A 19,227-nucleotide genomic window follows, 5' to 3' on the forward strand; every position below is an offset into this window, starting at 1 on the left:
AATGTAGAGGCCTCGAGGACCGGACGCGCATGCCAGCCAATCAGCTGCCGCATCCGGTAGCTTCGGGGCGGGGACACGTGATGGGCTCGGACGCTTGATAAGAGGCGGTTGCTAAGCTACGCCAACCACAAATTCGACATCTCAGCCAATAAGCTGTCGCTACGGACTGGGGGGCGTGGCAGTCAGCCCAGGACCAATCCGTGACTGCGGCAGGAACCACAGGGAGGGTTATCGTCTCGCCAATAGGAAGTACTCGGAGGCGGGCCTGCCAGTCGGCGGACGGCTGAGACGCCATGAATATCTTGCCCAAGAAGAGTTGGCACGTCCGGAACAAGGACAATGTGGCCCGCGTGCGGCGTGACGAGGCTCAGGCCCGGGAGGAGGAGAAAGAGCGGGAGCGGAGGGTGCTGCTTGCCCAGCAGGAGGTAAGCCCCGAGTGCGGTCGGGCGGGACTCCCGGGCCGAGCGCGCAGGCGTGTGGGGAGGGGCCGGATGCTGGGGTGGCGCGCAGGCGCGCTGCGTCCCGTGAGGCCGGCGGGGCTGGACGCGGCTGAAAGCGCCGGGCCCCACCTGCGTGGCCTCCGCCTCCCCATCTCCCAGTGCCAACTCCCGACCCGCTGCGGGGGGCCCCACCTGCGCCTCCCCCTTGCCCAGGTTTTCTCCCACTCGCGTAGTTCGCGAGGCCAGAGTGCCTGGCACAGGAGGGGCTGGTGAAAAAAGGAATCCTTGCGCAGTTCAAGGAAACTCGGTCCCGTTTAGTTTGCCTGCGCAACCTCCCTGTTGAGCGCCTACTGTGTGCTCGCAGAGCGCCTGACCTGCGGCCTCTCAAGCACCATTCGTGGTTGGAGGGGCAATGTCCCGCCTGTGCAGAGGGGGGATGACTTCCGAAGGGCCACGACGGTGGGGCGAGCTCCTTGCCGCCCCCCCCCCCCCGGGGCTTACGGTGCAACTGCTAATCTCTAGTTTGCAATCCTTTGTCCAGTCGGGCCCGGAGGTGATCTGCGTTCTTAAAGTTCGCTTTTGTCAGTAGAGATTGCTCGTCGTCTCCGGGGCGGTGACTGGGAGCCCTACCTGTAGTTCCGGTCGCCCGCTCCCCTGTTTTGGGCTGCCTTCACAGCTCTTTTGATTGTCACCTGAGCCTGGGACCCTACTGGTTGACCGAGCGGCAGCGTACAGGCCCAGGTGTTGCGTCCTTCCCCTGTCTCCCCGGTCCATGTACTCTTCCTTACAGCCCCCAGCACCAGCACTGGGGCTCCCTCCGACATACTCAGAAACCGTCTCCCAGTTCTTGGAGTCCCGTCTAGGTTCTGAATGCTCTGCCTGTAACTTTCTTTTCCCTAGGCCCGCACAGAATTCCTGCGGAACAAAGCCAGGCACCGGAGCTCTCTCCCTGAGCTCGAATCAGCAGAGGCGGGAGCCCGCGGTTCTGGCCCTGTGGACCTATTTCGGGAGCTGCTGGAGGAAGGGAAAGGGGAGACCAGAGGCAATAAAGAGTACGAGGAAGAAAAGCGACTGGAGAAAGTAAGCTGGCCCCCCACCTAGTGAGTCCTGGGTAGAGCCTGGGGGTGACTGACTGGAATAGTTGGCCGGGGGGCCGGGGGTTGGGGGGTGGATGGTGATGAGATGAGCTCAGTATGGAACACCGCACTCAGGAGTTTGGGTTATTGCCATCCAGGCCTGCAAGGGGCTTGGAAGTGGGTGCTGGAATCCCCTCCCCGCCCAGCTATGGGACTGTTAGGTATAAACCCCTTGATGGGACAGGGCCCTCTAGGGGTTAGGGGAAGGTTACGGAGCTCTTTCAGTGTCCATCACCTCACCTGCTGTCAGGGATTCCTACCAGATCCTAATCTTGCCTTTGTCTTGCCTCACTTTTACTTTGCGAGCTGCTTTCAGGTCCGTCTTCAGTTTATCTCCCCAGAGTTGCCTGCCTCTGAACCCTAAAGCGACTGTACCCTGTCCTTCCCCGATGCTTGTTACTGTCCAGGGCATGAGCCCCACTGTCCTTAACACATTGCTGGGCTGGCTAATGCTGGTTCTGCCTGTCCAGGAGCCTCAGGTGTCGTGTGGTCTGTTCCCCTCAGGAGAGGCAGGAGAAAGCTCTGGGCATCCTGACATACCTGGGCCAGAGTGCAGCGGAAGCCCAGACTCAGCCACCTTGGTACCAGCTCCCCCCGGGGCGAGGGGCCCCCCAGCCTGGCCCAGGTCCAGATGAGAAGATCAAGAACCGCCTGGACCCTCTTCGGGAGATGGAGAAGCATTTGCGGAGGAAGCGGCGGCACAGCGGAGAGGATGGTGGCCACAAAATGAAGGGGAAGGGGGTGCCCGAGAAGCAGCGGCCAGGAGGGTAAGCAAGCTGGGCTGGCCTGTGGGCTTGAGGACTGGGGCTGCGCGGCTGAGAGGCCGCTCTCCACATGCAGTTTTGGGACCCTGACACGGCAAGCCTGCTTTCCTGAGATCCCTAGGCAGTGTTCACTGGAGTGGCCGGTGGCTTCTGGGGAGACACTGCAGGTACAGGACACCTAGCCTCGTTTTGAGTTTTTTTTGGTGTTTCCATGCAAAATAGTAGTTAGACCCCATTAAGCTTTAGGTCTCGGGGGTTTTGAGTTTGAGAGCCATGGGGTCAGCAGGTTTGTGTCCCCAGCAGGACAACCCCCCAAGCAGACAGTTGGGTCATCCACAGAAGGGGAAACTGAAGCCTGGATGTGTTGTTTCAGCTGATTAACAGGGAGCTTTCTGGATCTGGAGAGGCACTGACTGTAAAGGGCGGTGATGGGATCCTGGTGCGCAGCATGAAGCCAGCTTCCCACCCCCAGGCCTCACAGTCCAGAACGTCTGCTGCAAGGTGGGGGTTGGGGGAGTGTTCCAGGGGCTGTGAACTTCCTGACCTGACTCCTCTCCCCCAGGCCCCCATCCCTGGACCAGCTTCGAGCTGAACGTCTTAGGCGGGAAGCAACGGAACGGGCTCGTGCAGAGGCCCTGCTGGCCCGAGTCCAAGGCACAGCCCCCCAGGAAGACCAACCTGAAGAGGAGGCCGATGAACGGCGGAGGCGGTACAACTCCCAGTTCAACCCCCAGTGGGCCCGGCGTCCCGCCAGCAAGACCCAAGTGCTCACTGACTCCTGGGGGGAGAGGAGAGGCCGTAGCTGCCAGCCGTCATATAAAACTATTTATTCATAAATATTTTCCAAAATGAAAATAGGTTTACCAAAAAATGTCCCTCACTGGGGAGGGGAGGAGGGGGCAGCCCTCGCCCCCGGGGCCCCCAGGTGGGGCTGCTTCCTGGGGGAGAGGGCTGCCCCTGGCCTGGGGCCTCCCCCAGTCTTCCAGGGCAGGGCCCTCGCCTGGGCAGGGGGTGGGTGTCAGCATGCGGGGGGGTGGGGAGGGTGGAGGAAGGGGCCGGTGTCACTGGAGGTCCCGGTCCTCCAGGTAGCGGTACTCAAAGGTGAAGCCTTCCTTCTTCCGCTGGCCCCACTTCTCGTAGTCAAAGTAGATGTAGGTGCCCTGGCCAGGGGAGAAGGTGGTCAGTGAGTGGGCGAGGAGGTGCAGGGGCTCTGGGCTGCACGGACAAAGGGGACAGAGCTCAGGGCCAGATTGTGCCAGGTGCTGGGCCAGGGGCCCTGCATGCACAGGCCGTGTCCCTCCACCCTCACCAGGCTCTTTTCAGGCTCTCCTGCCCCTGTCAGAGGGAACGGGGAGGCGCGGAGAGGCCCCAGCTGGATCTCCACCCCAGGCACGTTTACACAGTGTCTGCAGCTTCTTGGATGGCTGCGGCGTGAGGGCCAGAACTGGCGCTCGGTGCCCGAGCTGGGTCCTAGCATTTAGTTTTCACACAACCCTGAGGCCGTTACCCCATCCGAGAGAACGGAACAGGCTCAGTCTACAGCCAGGCACGCTGTTGGGACAGATGTTTTATTGGTGATCGTGGTGGTGTGATATTTCTGAAGGAGGGAGGCCTTGACGGGCACTTGGAGGAGTGCATGGGCCCAAACCAAGATGGGACAGGGAATCTGGTTAACAGCTGAGAGGATGGGGAAGGAGGCTGGGTCTGCGTGATTGTCTGAAATGCTGCAAGGAAGCTGAAAGAAGGGAGGTGAGGGGACTGAGCTCCAGGAGGACAGGGCTTTGTTCAGTACTTGGCCTCGGGCAAATATTTGGTGGAAGAGACCAATGCGGAATATAGTGATTCAGAGTTACTGGAAACGAAATACATGCCTGATGCCTGATACCTGACCACGGAGTGGTCGTGTTAAGTACTTACACGTCATTAACTCAGTCCTGGTAACAACTGCACACGGGGTGTGGCAGCCTGTGTTTACGTGTGAGGAGAGGGAGACAGGTCCAAGCCACTCGCCCAAGGTCACCCAGCTTGGGCTGGCCTCAAACCCAAGTGGAGTGCAACAGATGGGGGTTCTGATTAGCATCCCCCTTCGTGTGTGCTGCAGAGCCCCAGCTCTGCTGGGCGAGGGGGGACGGGTCGGGGAGCGGCTCATGCTCCCAGGTGGGAGGCAGCAGGTACAGTATGGGCCCAGGGGCTACGGGACCACTAGCAGCCCATGGAGAGGAGATGATGACAGGGGCCCCCCCGCAGAGCACAGGGCTCATGCTGGAGGCAGGGGGTGGGAGGGGCCCTCACCTGCTCAAACTCATCGGTGATGGTCTTAGGCTCCTCGTGCCTCTGGAACCACATCATGTACTTGGTGTGGAATCGCCACGACTGCTTCTTCAGGGCCTTGGCTGCCAGGTACTGCGCCTTCGTGCCCTGGAGGAGGAAGGGTGGAAGCAGGGGTCAGGGGGCCCCCACATTGGTGGAGGCACGGGGCACAGGGCCTCAGGCTGACCCGGGGCCCACTGTAGGCTGAGGTGGGGCCGGTCAGTCCGCTTGCTGAGGGGCTGGGGCATGGAACCTACCACTGCTGGTCAGCGGGTATAAACCGCTCAGAGCAGCTTCAAGAGAAGAAAAACTACTGCGTGCTGAGTGCGGAGGACGGTTAGAAAGCTTCCCCTGGCAGGACTGGGACTGGGAGGGGGAGCTTGTCACGACTCCCTGGGGTCATGCAGAGGGGACAGTTCCCTAGTGGCCTCCAGGGGCTGGCAAGACTGCATGGGGATGGACACTGTGGGCACAGCCACGGGCAGCCGGAGTGGGGCTGAGGCTCCCTGGTCCCCGCAGTGGACCGACCTGGCCCTCGACCTCAACACAGACATGTCTGTGCTGAAGTGTGTGGACAGGGACGGGTCTGCCTGTGGGGGAAATGGGGGCAGGGAGGGCAGGACTGGGGGATGGGGAGGGGGTGCGGTCCCGGTGGCCGCAGTGGGGCACCCACCTCACCCCTCCAGCCCGAGGGGGGACGGCGGCGGTGGCGGCGAAGCCGGGGGGCCCGAGGCTGCCCCGGGGGCCCTGCTGTACCTCCAGATAGTAGAAGATGAAGAAGAGCGTCTCTGTTGACAGGCGCTGGTAGAACTCCACGGTGTCCGAGTGTGGGGGTGGCATCTGGTGGTGGTAGGGGGGCGTCGGGCAGGGATTCCGGGGGAGGTACTGCCTGTGAAGGGACAGGAGGTTTGGTGGCCATGCCCAACAGGCCTTGTGGTCCGTGGACCGGATCGTAGCCACGACCTGCCCCCTGTGCCCCACTGCTCAGGGGCAAGGTCTCCAGCACCTGGTCATCCCCACCCCAAGTGTCCCGGACCCCAGCTCTCATGGACAGCCCCAAGTCCAGTGCCCGGCCTGACCTCGTGTCCCGGGACCAGGGGACCAGGTCCCTGGCCTGGACCACCTCCCACGTGCCTAGGGGTCCCGGTGCCTCACCGGATGCGCTCTGAGTCTGAGGGATGAGGCATGTGGTGCCAGGCAGCCTCCTCCATAGCCTGCTGGTACAGCTGCTCCTTGGTGAGGGGCACAGGCCCCAGCGGACACACGCCCAGGGACAGTGGGATGTTCACCTCTGACAGCTGTAGGGGCGGCTGCGCGGAGGCTGGTGGGGCAGATGTGCTGCTCAGGATGATGTCTGTGGGGGGAATGGGGACAGGCCCTTCTGTGAGGCTGGTGGGGGGCCTGTGCCCCCGCTCTCCAGCCGCCTTCCGCCTCACCCAGACCCACACCTCGCTCAGTCAGGTGCAGCGCTGGCACGGGGTCCTCGATGCCGGAGCTGATGGCTGCCCGCTCCGCCATGGACTTGAGAGAGCTCAGGGGCTCTGGGGCCTGCAAAGAGAAGAGTGCTGGCACCACGCTCCACGTCCTCCGGTGGGCATCGGGCCAAGGCCACCAGCGCGAAGAGCCCTGCTGCCACCCCACCTAACGGGGATATGGTGCAGATGTGGGGGCAGGTGCAGCATCTGAGGAGTGGCTGTTTGCTGGGGCCCCTACTGCGCCGGACCACAACGGCAGGTCCGGGAACACTGGCCTGCACACCCCCACCCCGCTGCCCAGGATGCTACACCGCGTGCGCCCCACCCCCGTCCAGCTGGCACAGGGCCGTGGGGCAGTCTCCTGGCACCCATGGCATCCCAGCTCCTCGCTGGCGGACAGGCGGGCCTGCAGGTAGTGCTGCCTGCCCAGGCCTCTGTGCTGCCTCCCGATCGCCCCGTCCTCGCGACCCTGACCCTCACACCCTCCTGCCCCCCATGCTTTTCTCAATGGCCCCAGAGGGACTGGTCTAGCCCCATCCTTCTCTGTCCTTTCTCCACTCACAAGCCAGCAGACCCCTCCTCCTCCTCAGAGACACGCAGTAAATTTCCTGTCTGTGGTACCTCTGAACCACGTGTTTACTCTGGGCCCCACACCATTCCCAGGGCTTGTGTCCTGTCATACCAGGGGTGCAACTGGGAGTACCTGCTTTGTCCAGAGGGAAGGCCATGCAGGACGGGGGCCCAGACTCTGACACGGCAGAGCTAAGGTTAAACGCAGGCCTAGAAATTCACTCCCATGTCCTGCTCCCCTTTCGGACTCTGGCAGGACCCCACTGCCTCCCCAGGACACCTGACCACGCTCGCAGCCCTGCAGCCCACTTGTGCCCCCATCTCGTATCTGCGGAGCCCTGCCCCAGTGTTCTCCCCCGCTCCAGTAGCAGCCCTCCTGCAACCCTGGCACGAGAGACACAGAGAACCACCCCTTCCTCAGCCTTTCCTGACCCTGGGACCCCCATCGCTCCCAGCTTAGGTCTCCTCGCCAAGGCCTTGCTGGGCCATCTCCCCAAGTCCAAGGCACCTCTGCAGGTCCACAGCACCTACTGCCCCCAGCCCCGTGCAGTCCTGGTCGGCTTCCTATAGAGGAGGTGGAAGACCTGGGTGTGCTCACCCAGCACGAACCATGGCCCAGAGTGGACGCCAGTGAAGGGAAAAGGAGGACAGTGAACCAGAAGGTGGGGTGTGTGCCGGAGCAAGGGGACACGGGGATAGAGAGGACGGTAGGAAGTCAGAGCACAGGACAGAGTTGCAGAGTGCCAGAGCCTGGGGACCAGGCGAGGGTGTATGGGGTGGGGGCCAGCAGACCCGGAGGAAGGGGACAGCACACATGCAGGGAAGCCTGCGGCCCACCTTGATCTCCGGGGCAGTGCTGAACTGCGGAGGCCCGTTGAGCAGGGCACCGGCTGCCTTGGCCTCGCTGAAGCTGGGTGTCGGGGAGCTGGGAGGGTTCACAGGAAGTGGCACCAGGAGGCTGGGTCCCCCTGTGTTGTTCCCTGAGCCTGGAGCTACACCCCCAGCTCCCGCTGAGGCTGCCGCACTGGGTTCTTTCCTGGGAAGGAGGGAGAAGAGGGCTCAGGGAACAGGAGGCCTGGGCAAGTGGGGGACGAGTCGGACCTCTGCACCAGCCTACGGACAGGGACCAAGGGAGAGGTCAGTGTTCCACCCACAGCATGGGTCGCCTCAGGCAGATGCCCCGTAAGGTGGCCCACCCAGAGCCTGGCGGTCGGGCAGACCCTGGAAGAAGGTCTTCCCTATTGTCCTTCGGACATCACAGTCTTTCTGGGGGCAAACTTCTGAGAAATGAGGACTCTCTCGAAAGGTCTGACCTGAGAACTGAACAAGCAGCTTTTGGAGGGGAGTCAGGTGGGTCTAGGGCAGGCTCTGGGAAGGGGACGTGAGGAGACTCTAAGAACAATCCCAATTGCCCGAGAAATGTTTTAAAACATTCCAAAGGGTCAAGCTAAGGGACTGACTGATACTATGTCCTGGGAGGAAAGAAGTGGGGACATGACGCCCGACCAGGTGGGCGAAGTCCTGGCAAAGGCAGGGGCAGACACTCACGAGGTGCTGGGAGGTGGGTTGTGGGGGCCCGACGGGGGGCCCAGAGCCTGGCTACTGGCGCTGCTGCCCCCACTGCTGCTGAGTGCCACCTCTGCTGGGCTGTCTGCCACCACTGAGCTGTAACCTGGGGGCAGGAAACGGGGCATGAGAAAGGGCTGACCACAGCAGGACCCACCCCGCCCCCCTCCCAGCCACCCTGCTTACTGGTGGCGCCGTTCTGCTTGCCAGGGCCTCCGCCTCCACTGCTGTTACTGCTGCTGCCGCTGCCGCCCCCTCCGCCGCCTCCCCCTCCCCCACCAGGCTGGACGCTGGGCGGCCGGGGCTGGGTGCTGCTGGACCCACTGGGGGCTGGCGGGGCCACAGCCTGGGCATAGGGGGCAGGGGTGCCTGACCCGTGGCTGGGAGCCGGGCTAGCCTTGGGGCCCAGGGCGCTCGCCGGCGCTGCTGGGGTAGAGGCCCCATTGTTGCCAGAGGCAGTGCTCAGGGCGGAGGCAGCAGGCGGGGGGCCAGGTGGGTAGCTGGGTGGCATAGCCGGGGACTGAGGGTGCTGGCTGCTGTGGACAGGCTTAGAGCCATTTTTGGCTGGAGACTGCAGGGAAGAGAGAAAAGGGTCAGGCCCCACTGGGCCAGCGGGTCTGCTGAGCCCCCCTGCCCCAAGCGGGGCTCCACCATCCTTGCAGTGCCCGGCCGCCCCTAGCTCTCCCCTCCCCTTGACCTTACCCTCAAAGCTTCAATCACCACCTTGACACCTAAACTACTCACACGCATTCCTGTCCACACCCAGCCTCCCACATCCTGCGTGGACACCTCCCCGTGGCAGCCCACAGGGGAGACCCCCCCACCCCCGGACGTCAGGACAGCAGTTACGTCCTCAAGGGAAGATCAGCTGGAAGCAGCTAACAGTACAAGAGAAGGAAAAGCAGCCTGAAATGGGCCAGTGGCTCTGAAGGTCACTGAAAGGCTCACAAAGTAACTGGAAGGCCGCTGCTGACCAGCCCCCAGAAAGCAGCACTGCCTGGTGGCCCGCGGCCCAGCCCTCGCTGCACACCCCGGGTCCTGAGAACCTCCCCACTTCCCCTCAAGCCCTCCCAGCAGGCCATTCCTTGACACCCTGGTTGAAGCACATGCTCCTGCCCCGGGAGGTCACACCTACCTGGCTGACTTCGCTATCCGTCGAGCGTCCCCTTTTCTTATCATCTTCAGAGTTTTCCTGAGGTGGGGTGCCGAGTGAAACTGGTGTGAGCTCGAGGGACCCAGTAGAGAGGCCCAACTCTGATGCCCCCAGGACTGCTGTGGGGCCTGTGTCCCGAGCCTCACCGGGGAGCCAGCACCCCGCCAGCCTCTACAGCCCGGGGACTACTCTCCTTAGGGACTCCAACCCTCGATTCCCTGCCCGCGCCGCATGCCCAGGACCCATCCTCAGGGCCCGCACCCAGGACACCGAGCCCCCACTCGCTCAGTTCCCTCAGGTTCCCCTTGGGTCACCTCCTCACCGTGGTGCAGTTGGCCGGGCTGGGCGGGATGGGAGAGCTGGAGGTCGTGGAGGTGGGTGTGCTGCTGGACTGGTTGAAGATCTCATCCTCCATGTGACTGTGGCTGGGGGGGGAGGTGGCGACCAGCGCCTGTGCTGTGGGGGCAGGGAGAGGCAGGCTCGACGGGCTGGGACACCCCCCCCAACCGGGCCCTCACTGCCCCATGCCCGCAGGCCAGCCCCGGGCCTCACGAATGTCCTCGAGGTCCAGGTCGTCGTAGAGGAACTCGTTCTCCTCGAAGTCGGGGTCCTGGGACGAGTCGACGTAGTACTCGACGTCATCCTTGATCTTGCGGATGGCATCCACAAGGATGGAGTCGTTGTCCAGCATGCGCAGGATGGTCTCCAGCATGCGGACGTGGTAGCGGTGCTTCTCGATGTGCCGCTTCAGGCCCTCGATCCGGTCCTGCTTCTGCTGGCGAGCCCAGGGCCAGGCTCAGGGGCTGCAGGGCGCCTGGCCAGGCCCCTCCTGGCTCCACAGAACCTGTCCTCAGTCCCCGACCCCCACAGAGACCCAGAGGCTCCACTCCGGCCCCTCCTGCCATAGGCAGTATGGAGTCAGTCTGTGCCCCACCCCAGCCCCCACCCAGACACCCCAGGAAGCTCCCCCAAAACCAGAAAGCCTTGTGCTCCTACCCCATGGCCCCCTGCAGCGCCCAACAGCCCGGACCTCCAAACTGCAGCCCATCGCACCCCCATCTGCTCTAACCCCAACAGTGACAACGCCCGTTTGCAGGGAGCCGGCATCTCTGTCCTCACGTGGCCCACCCTGCGGGATACACATTCAGCAGCTTAGCCCCTGGGCTCTCCAGGCGCCAGCCCCGGCCAAGGCCTCAATTCTAAATCCTCTCCCTCCACAATGACCTATTCCATCTCTCCTTCAGGCTCCAGCTTCCCAAACCCCTTGAGGCTCAGACGCCCAAACCGGGCTCATTTCCTGGACCCAGCTCTCCATTCTCTTTGTTTCCTGTGCCAACAAGTACATGTGCTCTGCAGCCCCCTGAACCCACACCCTATGACCCCGGAGTTTCGGCATCGGGGCCCCTAGATCTGGCTTTGCCCCAAGACTGCTCTTCTCAGCGCAAATGAGCCTCATCTCTCCCTGCGGCCTCAGGACCTGGGCCTTCTCAGAACTAAGATGCCACGGCTTCAGCCCTCAGACCTCCCCACCCCGTGCGGCCAACCGCTCTTGCTACGTCAGCGACCCCGGCAGAACCCAGCATGTTACCCCAAACTGCTCCTCCTTTCCAGGGTGCCACTGCTTACTGAAGCTGGACCCAAGACTGGTTCACCAACATGGGTCACCCCCAGTGGCCACTAACCCCCGACTCGCCCCAGCCCGTCTCTTTCCCCTGGGCGCAGGGTCCCCCACTCACATCCTTGTCCCCCTTCTTCTTGCGTGTCTGCACGGACAGCGACTCCACTTCACTCTCGAACTGGTCCACCTGCATGTTCAGGGTGTCGATGGTGTTCTAGGGGAGAGGGCGAGCAAAGGCAGGTGGTCAGCCAGCCGTCCCCATGGATGCCCGGGATTGGGGCCTTGAGGTCCCCTCCTCTTCTCTTCCCTGACTCACCGTGAGCCACTGGCCAACCTCCTCCTTCTCCTTCTGGGCAGGGTCCACCTTCTGAGCCAGGCCCAGGCCCTCTTTGCTGTAGGCTTTAGTCTTGGTCTCTCGCTCCACAACTTTGAACCGTTCCATTTGCTGTGGACAGCACAGGTGGAAAGAGATCTCAGCCCACTGCCTCTTCCCTTCCCCCTGGGAGGGAGAAACCTTCCTCTTCTAGGGACTTCTGGGGACCCAGGAATCAGCCACCTCCCACCTCTCAGGTTCCAGGCTCTGGGCTCCTACCGTCTCAATGAGCTTGCGGTTGTCTATGAGCTGCCTCTTGTCCTTGATCTCGTTGGACGCTACCCATGTCTTGATCTGGTCCCTCAGCCGCTGCAGGTGGAGGAAAAGCGAGACAGTTCCACCGCCTCAGACCCGGGCACGGAGGCCGCCAGCCCCTCCTCCCTCCGCCCTCAGGACACAGGAATCCAGGCTAGTCCCCTCACTTGGAGCTTCTTAATCTCCTTCTTTAGGTCAGCCTCATACTTTTCTTTCTGGTTCGCGTTGGCTGCATTGTGGAGCTGAGGGATGAAGAGAGCCCAGGCGTCAGTGTGGGACTTGGGGCCCTCGTGCCCACTCCAGTGGTAAAACTTGTCTCCTAGGGCTGGGGACACCCACCCCCCACCCCAGTCCATCTCAGAGCTCCTGCTTAGGTCCTCAGCACCTGGACCCACAACCCCTCTCCCTGGCCTACACCCACAGACCTGAACCTCGTCCTGTGCTCTCCTCCCCGGAGACCCAGATCTTTAGGGTCCCATGCCCTGTACCTTCTGCCAGATATCTTCAAACTGCTCCACGCCCTCGGACACCTTCTTGAGGCAGCGATCAATCTCACCTGGCCAGGGATGAGAGAAGGCTGTGAGCACCCTGCCAAGGCAGCAGGCATCCGAGGAGGACCTCTGAGGACAGTGAGCATGTGGCTACACAGGCAGCGGGCGAGGAGACCAGTACCTTGGAGTTTGCGCTTGTCCGCCATCTTCCCTGCCCTACAGATGCAGGCTCTTCATACTCTCTTGGAGACGGACGCTGCTGAGAGAGAAGGAAGGGACGCGTGTTTACTCCCTGGCTGGTCCAGACACGGAGACATGAACGAGGCTGGGAACGGGAGGGTACGTGGCATGGTAAAGGGAAGACGCATTTACTATCTGATGACAGAGATCAGGCCGAGTTCTACTTATGCTGCCCAGACAGCCCAGCACAGGGGCTGAGTTCTCTGGAAGATTGCTGAAACAAGGAACCAGATGTACTTTTTCCCAGGAAGTGAGAAATTCCTAGAGCGTAGAACACCTTCTTGCAGATGACGCTCTAGATGATTTAGAGCAGGAAGCGGCCAAGCAGCCCACGGCTGGGTGCAGGGGAGGAAGGCCCACAGTGGGGTAGGGCACACAGGTGACTAGAATCCTAACACCAGAGAAGTGACCCCTCAGACAGCTCAGAAGATGAAGACTTTGCGGGAAAAAGAGCCAGACGCTGTCTGTGTTTAGTAACTGTAGGAGACGGAGTGGGAGCAAGGGGAGATGGGAAGGGCCTGAAATCAGGAAAAGCTAAACACACCCGTCGTTTGTCAGGGCTGGGTCCCAAGCAGAAGAGGGCTGTACACCACCAAATTTATTCCACAGCAGTCGTTCAAACACGGAGGACAACCCAACCCAAAGAATTAGATGTATGGGGGCAGAAGGCATCACCCCAGAGAGGGCCAGGAGAGTGAAAGGGGACCTCAGCTGTAGGAGAGCTGTCTGTGCACACGAAGGAGATACTGATCAGATGCGATGGTGACAAAGATGTGGGAAAACATAAACCACTAGGACGTGTGCCCAGTAAGTACTTAGAGAGTGGGGCGTCTTCACCCTGAAAGTACATGCAGCCCAGAGGAAACCAGGAGCTCTGGCCCAGGAAGAAGCCACAACTTAGGGTCTGATATCAAGATGGGGGGGGGGGGATGCAGGAGCCTTGCAGAGGGGTTAGGCCAAGGGGACTCGTGCACTGCCCAAGGTCACCCCCCAGAGAGGGGGCCTCTACTGAAAAGCACAGCTCCCTAAGAGAGGCCCCAGAGCAGCTTTGAGGACTAAGAGCCTCAACCCAAAGGGAGGCCACACCAAGAGGATCCCCACCCACAAAAACAGTCCCAACCGAAGACACTTTCTGCAACAATAGAAACATTCCACATCTGGGCTAGCTGTACCCCTGAACGCTGAAGATGTGGCTTGTGCACAAAACAGTGGACCTTTTCGTTTTTATTTCAGTTACTTCACTGCAGGTGGCTAGCAACTACCGACGGGACAGCGAATGACCACGCTTGAGAAGGACAAGTCCTAAAGCTGTGTATACCAGCCCCCTCCACAGGAGTCCATTCTGGATGGTAGGGAGAGGCTAGGACACCTTAGACTGGAGGGGGCACAAATCTCCACCGAGGGCCGACCGAGACAATGGCTATACCCCAGGCCCAGAGCCAGCTGACACACTGAGGTGGGGCCCAATCCCCACACAAGGAAGATCCCAGCTTCGGGAAGGAGAGGTAGCCAGTAGCCCAGAGGGGATGCGAACTGAAATGGGGGAAGGGCCTTTGGCCTGGGAACTCGGGAGAGGGCCAGGACCCCAACAGAGAAACTCCTCTTACTGCCCCGAAGTAGGTACAGGGATGTGACACAGGACCTTGCACTGCCTGCCTCCAGCCCAGAAAAGAGGACGCCTAGTTTACAGCCCTACACAAGGCACGCCACATGGAGGAGTCGGGTCATCTAGCTTAGAGGAGGTGGTGATGCCCCAAAGAAGGGAACAGACGGAGGGAGCAACAAGCCCTCATGGAGTCGGAGGCATGGGGCCAGGGGAACAAGAGCCTCAGCCCAGGGAGGTGAGGTTTCAGACCCTCGAAGCGGGGAGCAGCTCAGGCCCAGAGAGGACAGCACAGGATCTGCAGGAGGCATCACGGGTCCAGCTGGGCGCTGCAGTGGACAGCAGCCTTCCCCACAGAGGTAACAGCCCCTCCCTCTGAAGACAGACTGCCCCACCCCCAGCAAAGGACGAGTAAGAAACGTGGAGCTTGAGCCTTGAAGTGAAGGTACAAGCACAGAAAAACCCTGTTCTTACGGGGCTGGGGGCCCCCACTGCTCCTACGGGGGTCCACCAAGATCTCCCAGGGGAAGTAATCACAGTAGGCTCACCCTGAGACAGGGCGGGGGGGGGGGCATCTCAGGCACCCCAGAGCCTCCTCGTTCACGGCATGGGGTCTCAAACAGAACGGAGGAACCGGGGAACCCTGGCCCAGGAGGCTTCACCAGGTCTCGTCCCCTCAAGGAGCCCGTTCTAGGTCAGGGAGGGTGATCAGTGTGCCAGACTCACAGCAGCCAAGAGCCGTTTCACTGAGGGGCCCAGAGAATGGACAGCCCCCGAAACCTCAGCTGAGGGCACAGTCCCAGAGACATGAGGACACCAGGGCAGGAAAGTAGAAGGCTCAGGCCTGGGACCCAACACAACCCTGGGGGCTGTCACCGCCTCTGGTGAAGAGGCCTTGCACCGGGGCAGGCAGTCCGAAACTGGGAGGCTGCTGCTGCCACCCCAAAGAGCGCCGGGACTCTGGGAGAGGGACGTGTTCGGGCCTGGGGTGCAGGCAGCTGTGTTCCCCCTGGGAGGCCCAACAGCCAGGGCGGGGGTCTGGGAACCCCAGCTGGGAAAGACAGCAAAGGGACAGCGGCGACGTGTCTCCGTGGTATCTCCAGCACCCCCTGGGCTGGGAGGGCAGAAGCCTTAGAGCCACGCAGGGGGACCGCGCAAGAGAGCAAAGCGTCAGCCTGGGCACTGCCAAGGGCAGGACCCTGCGTCTGGGGAAGGCAACCCTGACGGAGCTCCCTGACTCTGGAGCACCAGGCGCACCCCAGCCAACACAGTCTGCACATCCCAGGGCCAGACCTTAGCTCCCTGAGTTCCAGCTGCGTGCGAGGGGGGACGCGTGAGCCCCGGACCCCCGGCAAGCGCCGGCGTGACCCGGGGCGCGCGCGGGCTGCGGGGGGAGGCGCCAGCACGCCCACACCCACGGGCAGGGGCGGCGTCTGGGGGAGGAAGGGGTGCTTGCACGGCCCACGGCGGACCTCGGCTGCGGCACGGAGCGGGCAGCGGAGCCACGGGGGAGCCCTGCGCCCGGCACAGCGCTCGTTAAGTGGGAGTGACATCACCCGGCCCGGCAGAGGGGCAACCCGCGACCCGAGGCGGGCCCGCACCCCTGCCCGCCCCGCAGGCGCAGCGCCCCGGGCCCCGACTTTCCGCTGCAGGGCAAACTTTGGCGGAGGCCGGCGGGCCGTGCAGGGGTCCCGGCCGTGGGGCAGATGGGGGGACGGAGACGCCCGCCCCGCCTGCGGGCCCGGCGCCCACGGGGGTCTGCCGTCCGGCCGCCCGCACCGACGCGAAGAGGAGCGGCCCCGCTCGCCCGCACCCCCGCGGGAGGGGACCCCCGGCGCGGCCGCGGGGCGCGGAGGAGGGCGCGGGGGCGGGGGGGGGAGGCCAGCGGCGGGTGCCGCGGCCGCCCCTGCCGGGAGCCCACGCCGGGGGTCGGGGGGACGGGGGCGGCCATGTCGCGACAGGCGGCGGTGGCGCCGGGGGAGGAGGGGAAGGGGTCTGGCCCAGTCGAGCCTGACGCTCTCACCACAGGAGCTGGCGCCGCCGCTGAGGAGCGTATCGCGACAGGCGGGGGAGGCGAGCGCCCGCCGCCTTTTTCTCGCGCCCCGGGTCCGGGCGCTATCGCGATAGCGGCGCGAAGCGGAAGTGGGGTGGGGGAAAGTGGGCCCGGGGTTGTTCTGACGACGGGGTCGGGGCTCAAGGGAGGCCGCGGCGTCTGCCGATGGCTCCGCGGAAGCTGACCGGGCCCGGTCCAAGATGGCGGCGGCGGAGGAGGCCTCCCCTCCTCTCTTCTCGTCTCTGGCGCCGACCCGCCCCCGAGACCCGAATATAGGCCTGTGATTGCTCCTGCGGCCTGTCGCTCTTGCCCCTCGGACGCTCCCTATTGGTCCTTGGCAGGGATGCAGCCGGCCTCCTCTCGCCGATTGGGCAATCGCTCCAAGGCGCGGCGTTCGATTGGCCTCCCGCGCAGGCTGCTAGGATTGGCTCAGGTTTTCTTCCCCGCTCCTCCTCCTCCCCGCCTCAGGGCACAACACGCCAGCGCGAGGGCCCATGCGTCAATCAAGAGGCCACTGTCGTGCTGATTGGATACACCCGCCCCCCTCTCCTAAACCAATTGGCCGGGGGGAGGAGCTAGGCTGATGAGGGGCGGGAAGACGTTCGTCTAGTTTAGAGCCGTTTGTAATTGGTTGTGAGAGGATATTCTGCCCTGAAGCTATTGGTTGGGTTCGGAAGTGGGTGGGGAAAGTGGAGGAAGGCATGGCGCGTGGGCGTGAAAGGCAGCACACCTAATGAGCGGCAGACAAGTGCCTTCCGGGCGGGGGCCGGGCGGAGGTCGCCTGCCAATCAAAGCCGCCCTGGGGCTCCCCGGAGGGAAGCGGTCCCCTCGGTGGCCCTGCCTGCTGCCATTACCCCTGGCCGGTGTAGAGGGTAATGGTGTAGAGGGCAGCCTCCCGCGTTCCTCGTGTCCCTGCAGCTGGCCTGTGTTCGGCACGGGTCCGGGACCGGGTCCTGCGGGTGGGAGGGAGCAGTGGACGGCGCCCCACGTCGCTCGCGCCTGCACGCCCGCGGGGGTGAGGAAGCTGCAAGGAGGTCCTACTCCCTGCACGTCCGCGTCCTCGGCGCTGGCACGACGCTGCAGAAGGCACTCGGGGGATCCCCGCTTTCCCACTCTGGCGCCGCTTCCGTCACTCCGGGATGATTCCGGTGTGCTCTCCCGGAGCTGGCCTCCGCGGGAAGACAGGAACTGTTTGCTGAACGAGCGAGCGAGTGAATGCGAGGGCTGACTTGCCGCTAATGACTCCAGGGTCAGACAGTCAAGATGGGAAGGTGGATGGAGGGAGGATGCACCGGCATCGCAGGGCAAGGGAGGGGACAGGGTCCACCTGTCCCTGGGGAGGAAAGCCTGGAGGTCGGCACTGCGACACCCTTCCCTGCGCGATCCCCATGCTCACTGGAGTTGGGAGAGTCACTCCTCTAGAGCACCGCTCCTCCCAAGTGGGGACCCTGGCTGGGGCAGGGCCTCTCACACACCCAGGAACCATCTGAAGATTTGTTAAAATGCAGATTCTGCCTCAGGAGGTCCCAGGTGATGCTGATGCGCCACAAGATTCAGAGCGGTGGTTCTCAAACTGGCCCGCACATCAGAATCACCTGGGTGGCTTGAAAGAAAAGTCCAGATAATCATCCTTTTACCCTAGACCACTGAAATCTTAATTTCTGGGGATGGGGACCAGAAGTAACTTTTAAATCTACTGAGATGATTCCAACATGCAGCTCATCTGATAAAGAATTTTCTAGAAGTGGTTCTCAAAGGGATTCTCAAGCAGCAGCCAGGAACTTACCAGAAATGCACACTTTTGAGTTCCCACCCTGGACCAACTGAAGCAGTAACCCTGGGCCCTCCAACCCTGGTTTTAACAAGCCACCCAGGTAATCCTAAAGCATACTAGGTTTCAAGCATCTCTTCTAAGACTGTGCAGGACTGCGGCACAAAGTGAGTCAGATCCTTTCCTGACTCCCACTAGGGAGGTGGAGGTTCTGAAGGGTGGCAGACAGAGCACCCTTCCCCAGAAGATCTATCAGCAGAGAGAGCCAAGTTGGTCACTCTCCAACATGGCTGACCTAAAGCCTCAGGGATAAAGTTGGGGAAACTGAGTTCTGTGACCTGGGGTAACGTGGCCATTAGAAGGAATCTCCCAGGTGGTGTAGACTCTGATGTGAGGGAAGAGATTCGGAGAGCGGCCGAGGTGCAGAGCGAGCCTTGCATTGAGGCACACTTGGATCAAGTATGGCAGCAGCAGCCCAGAAAGAGGAATCAGGGAGCTCTCAGACAGGACCCAGCCAACCAGAGCCCCAGGGAGAAAGCGTGAACCAGCGGATGGGAGATGGGCAGAGGTAGGAAGCATCACCTTCTCAAGGATAGGTTACGCACCCACCTCCTGGGCAACTGAGAGGGGCGCCAACTGGCCTCATAGGTCGGTGACCAGGTCTCTGCCCTGTGTGCTGGGCAGCCCAGCTCCAGAGCCCAGTACATGGCCCCCAGGTGGTGCCTTCCTGAAATAGCGCTTGCAAGGCAGCCCTCCTGACCACCCCTGCCTACAACCTTGTCCCCAGCTGCCTACAGGCCACCAGCCCCGCAGCCTGCACCTTCCAGTGAAGCAAAGGGGACCTGGGCTGAGCCCCTGTCCCAGGACAGAGGAACCTGGCAGGAACTCTTAGAGCACTGTGTCCGTGCCGGCAGGGAGTCTGTCTGCTTGGCCCCATTAGGGCTTGGCACAGCAGGCTGGGCAGGGAATGCCCTGCAAATACTGGTCCCTGACAGGAGCCTACCACCTCTCACATCCTCACACGTGGCCCTGTGTCAGGGGTGCAGGCTTGGAAAGGTGAGGCCACTCACCTGACACCACAGCTGCCCAGGCTGGCCTGTTCACAAAGCTGGGGCTTTCAGTAGCTGCATCCCTTGGGTGTTAGAACACATGACCTTCTCCAGGCAGGCTGGAGACAGAGAGGGCTCTGCTCTTCCTGGGATCCGTGACAGGGAAGTGAAAGACCAGGGACAGGCCCAGATGCCACCTGGATCTGTGCCCCCAACCCCCACAGCTCTGACTCCTCCAGTCACACGTTTGACAAATGATCACTTCCCAGGGACAGGCCCAGATGCCACCTGGATCTGTGCCCCCAACCCCCACAGCTCTGACTCCTCCAGTCACACGTTTGACAAATGATCACTTCCCAG

General features: G+C 62.4%; 2 protein-coding genes across 18 annotated transcripts; one reads left to right on the top strand and one right to left on the bottom strand.

The window, feature by feature from the left end:
• The first annotated feature begins 218 nt into the window (after positions 1–218).
• On the top strand, positions 219–3,195 carry LENG1 (leukocyte receptor cluster member 1). The gene is given in 5 exon segments (XM_082709919.1): positions 219–425; positions 1,341–1,520; positions 2,081–2,343; positions 2,903–3,084; positions 3,087–3,195. Coding segments are annotated over 5 exon segments (786 nt in total). The 5' UTR covers positions 219–293; the 3' UTR covers positions 3,116–3,195.
• Positions 3,153–16,302, bottom strand: CNOT3 (CCR4-NOT transcription complex subunit 3). 17 transcript variants are annotated; one of them, XR_014305349.1, is made up of 19 exons: positions 16,018–16,302; positions 12,333–12,407; positions 12,149–12,216; positions 11,828–11,902; positions 11,625–11,714; positions 11,349–11,477; positions 11,151–11,246; positions 9,967–10,186; positions 9,737–9,870; positions 9,397–9,453; positions 8,448–8,832; positions 8,244–8,367; positions 7,533–7,731; positions 6,099–6,198; positions 5,806–6,004; positions 5,407–5,539; positions 4,633–4,758; positions 3,347–3,500; positions 3,153–3,245 (listed from the first exon to the last, which is right to left on the bottom strand). XR_014305349.1 is itself a non-coding variant. In XM_082709896.1 (19 exons), exons 2-18 carry the CDS (start codon positions 12,355–12,357, stop codon positions 3,402–3,404), a joined length of 2,259 nt encoding a protein of 752 aa, XP_082566022.1. In that variant the 5' UTR covers positions 12,358–12,407; positions 16,018–16,302; the 3' UTR covers positions 3,153–3,245; positions 3,364–3,401. The 17 variants fall into 17 exon arrangements, 8 of the variants coding, with proteins under 8 accessions (XP_082566022.1, XP_082566021.1, XP_082566025.1 ...); XR_014305350.1 differs by having other exon boundaries at positions 3,335–3,500; XR_014305352.1 differs by having other exon boundaries at positions 12,333–12,410.
• Positions 16,303–19,227: the final 2,925 nt, after the last annotated feature.

The sequence above is a fragment of the Mustela nivalis genome (genome assembly GCF_964662115.1).
Source record: "Mustela nivalis genome assembly, chromosome: 18".
Taxonomy (NCBI): Eukaryota; Metazoa; Chordata; class Mammalia; order Carnivora; family Mustelidae; genus Mustela; species Mustela nivalis.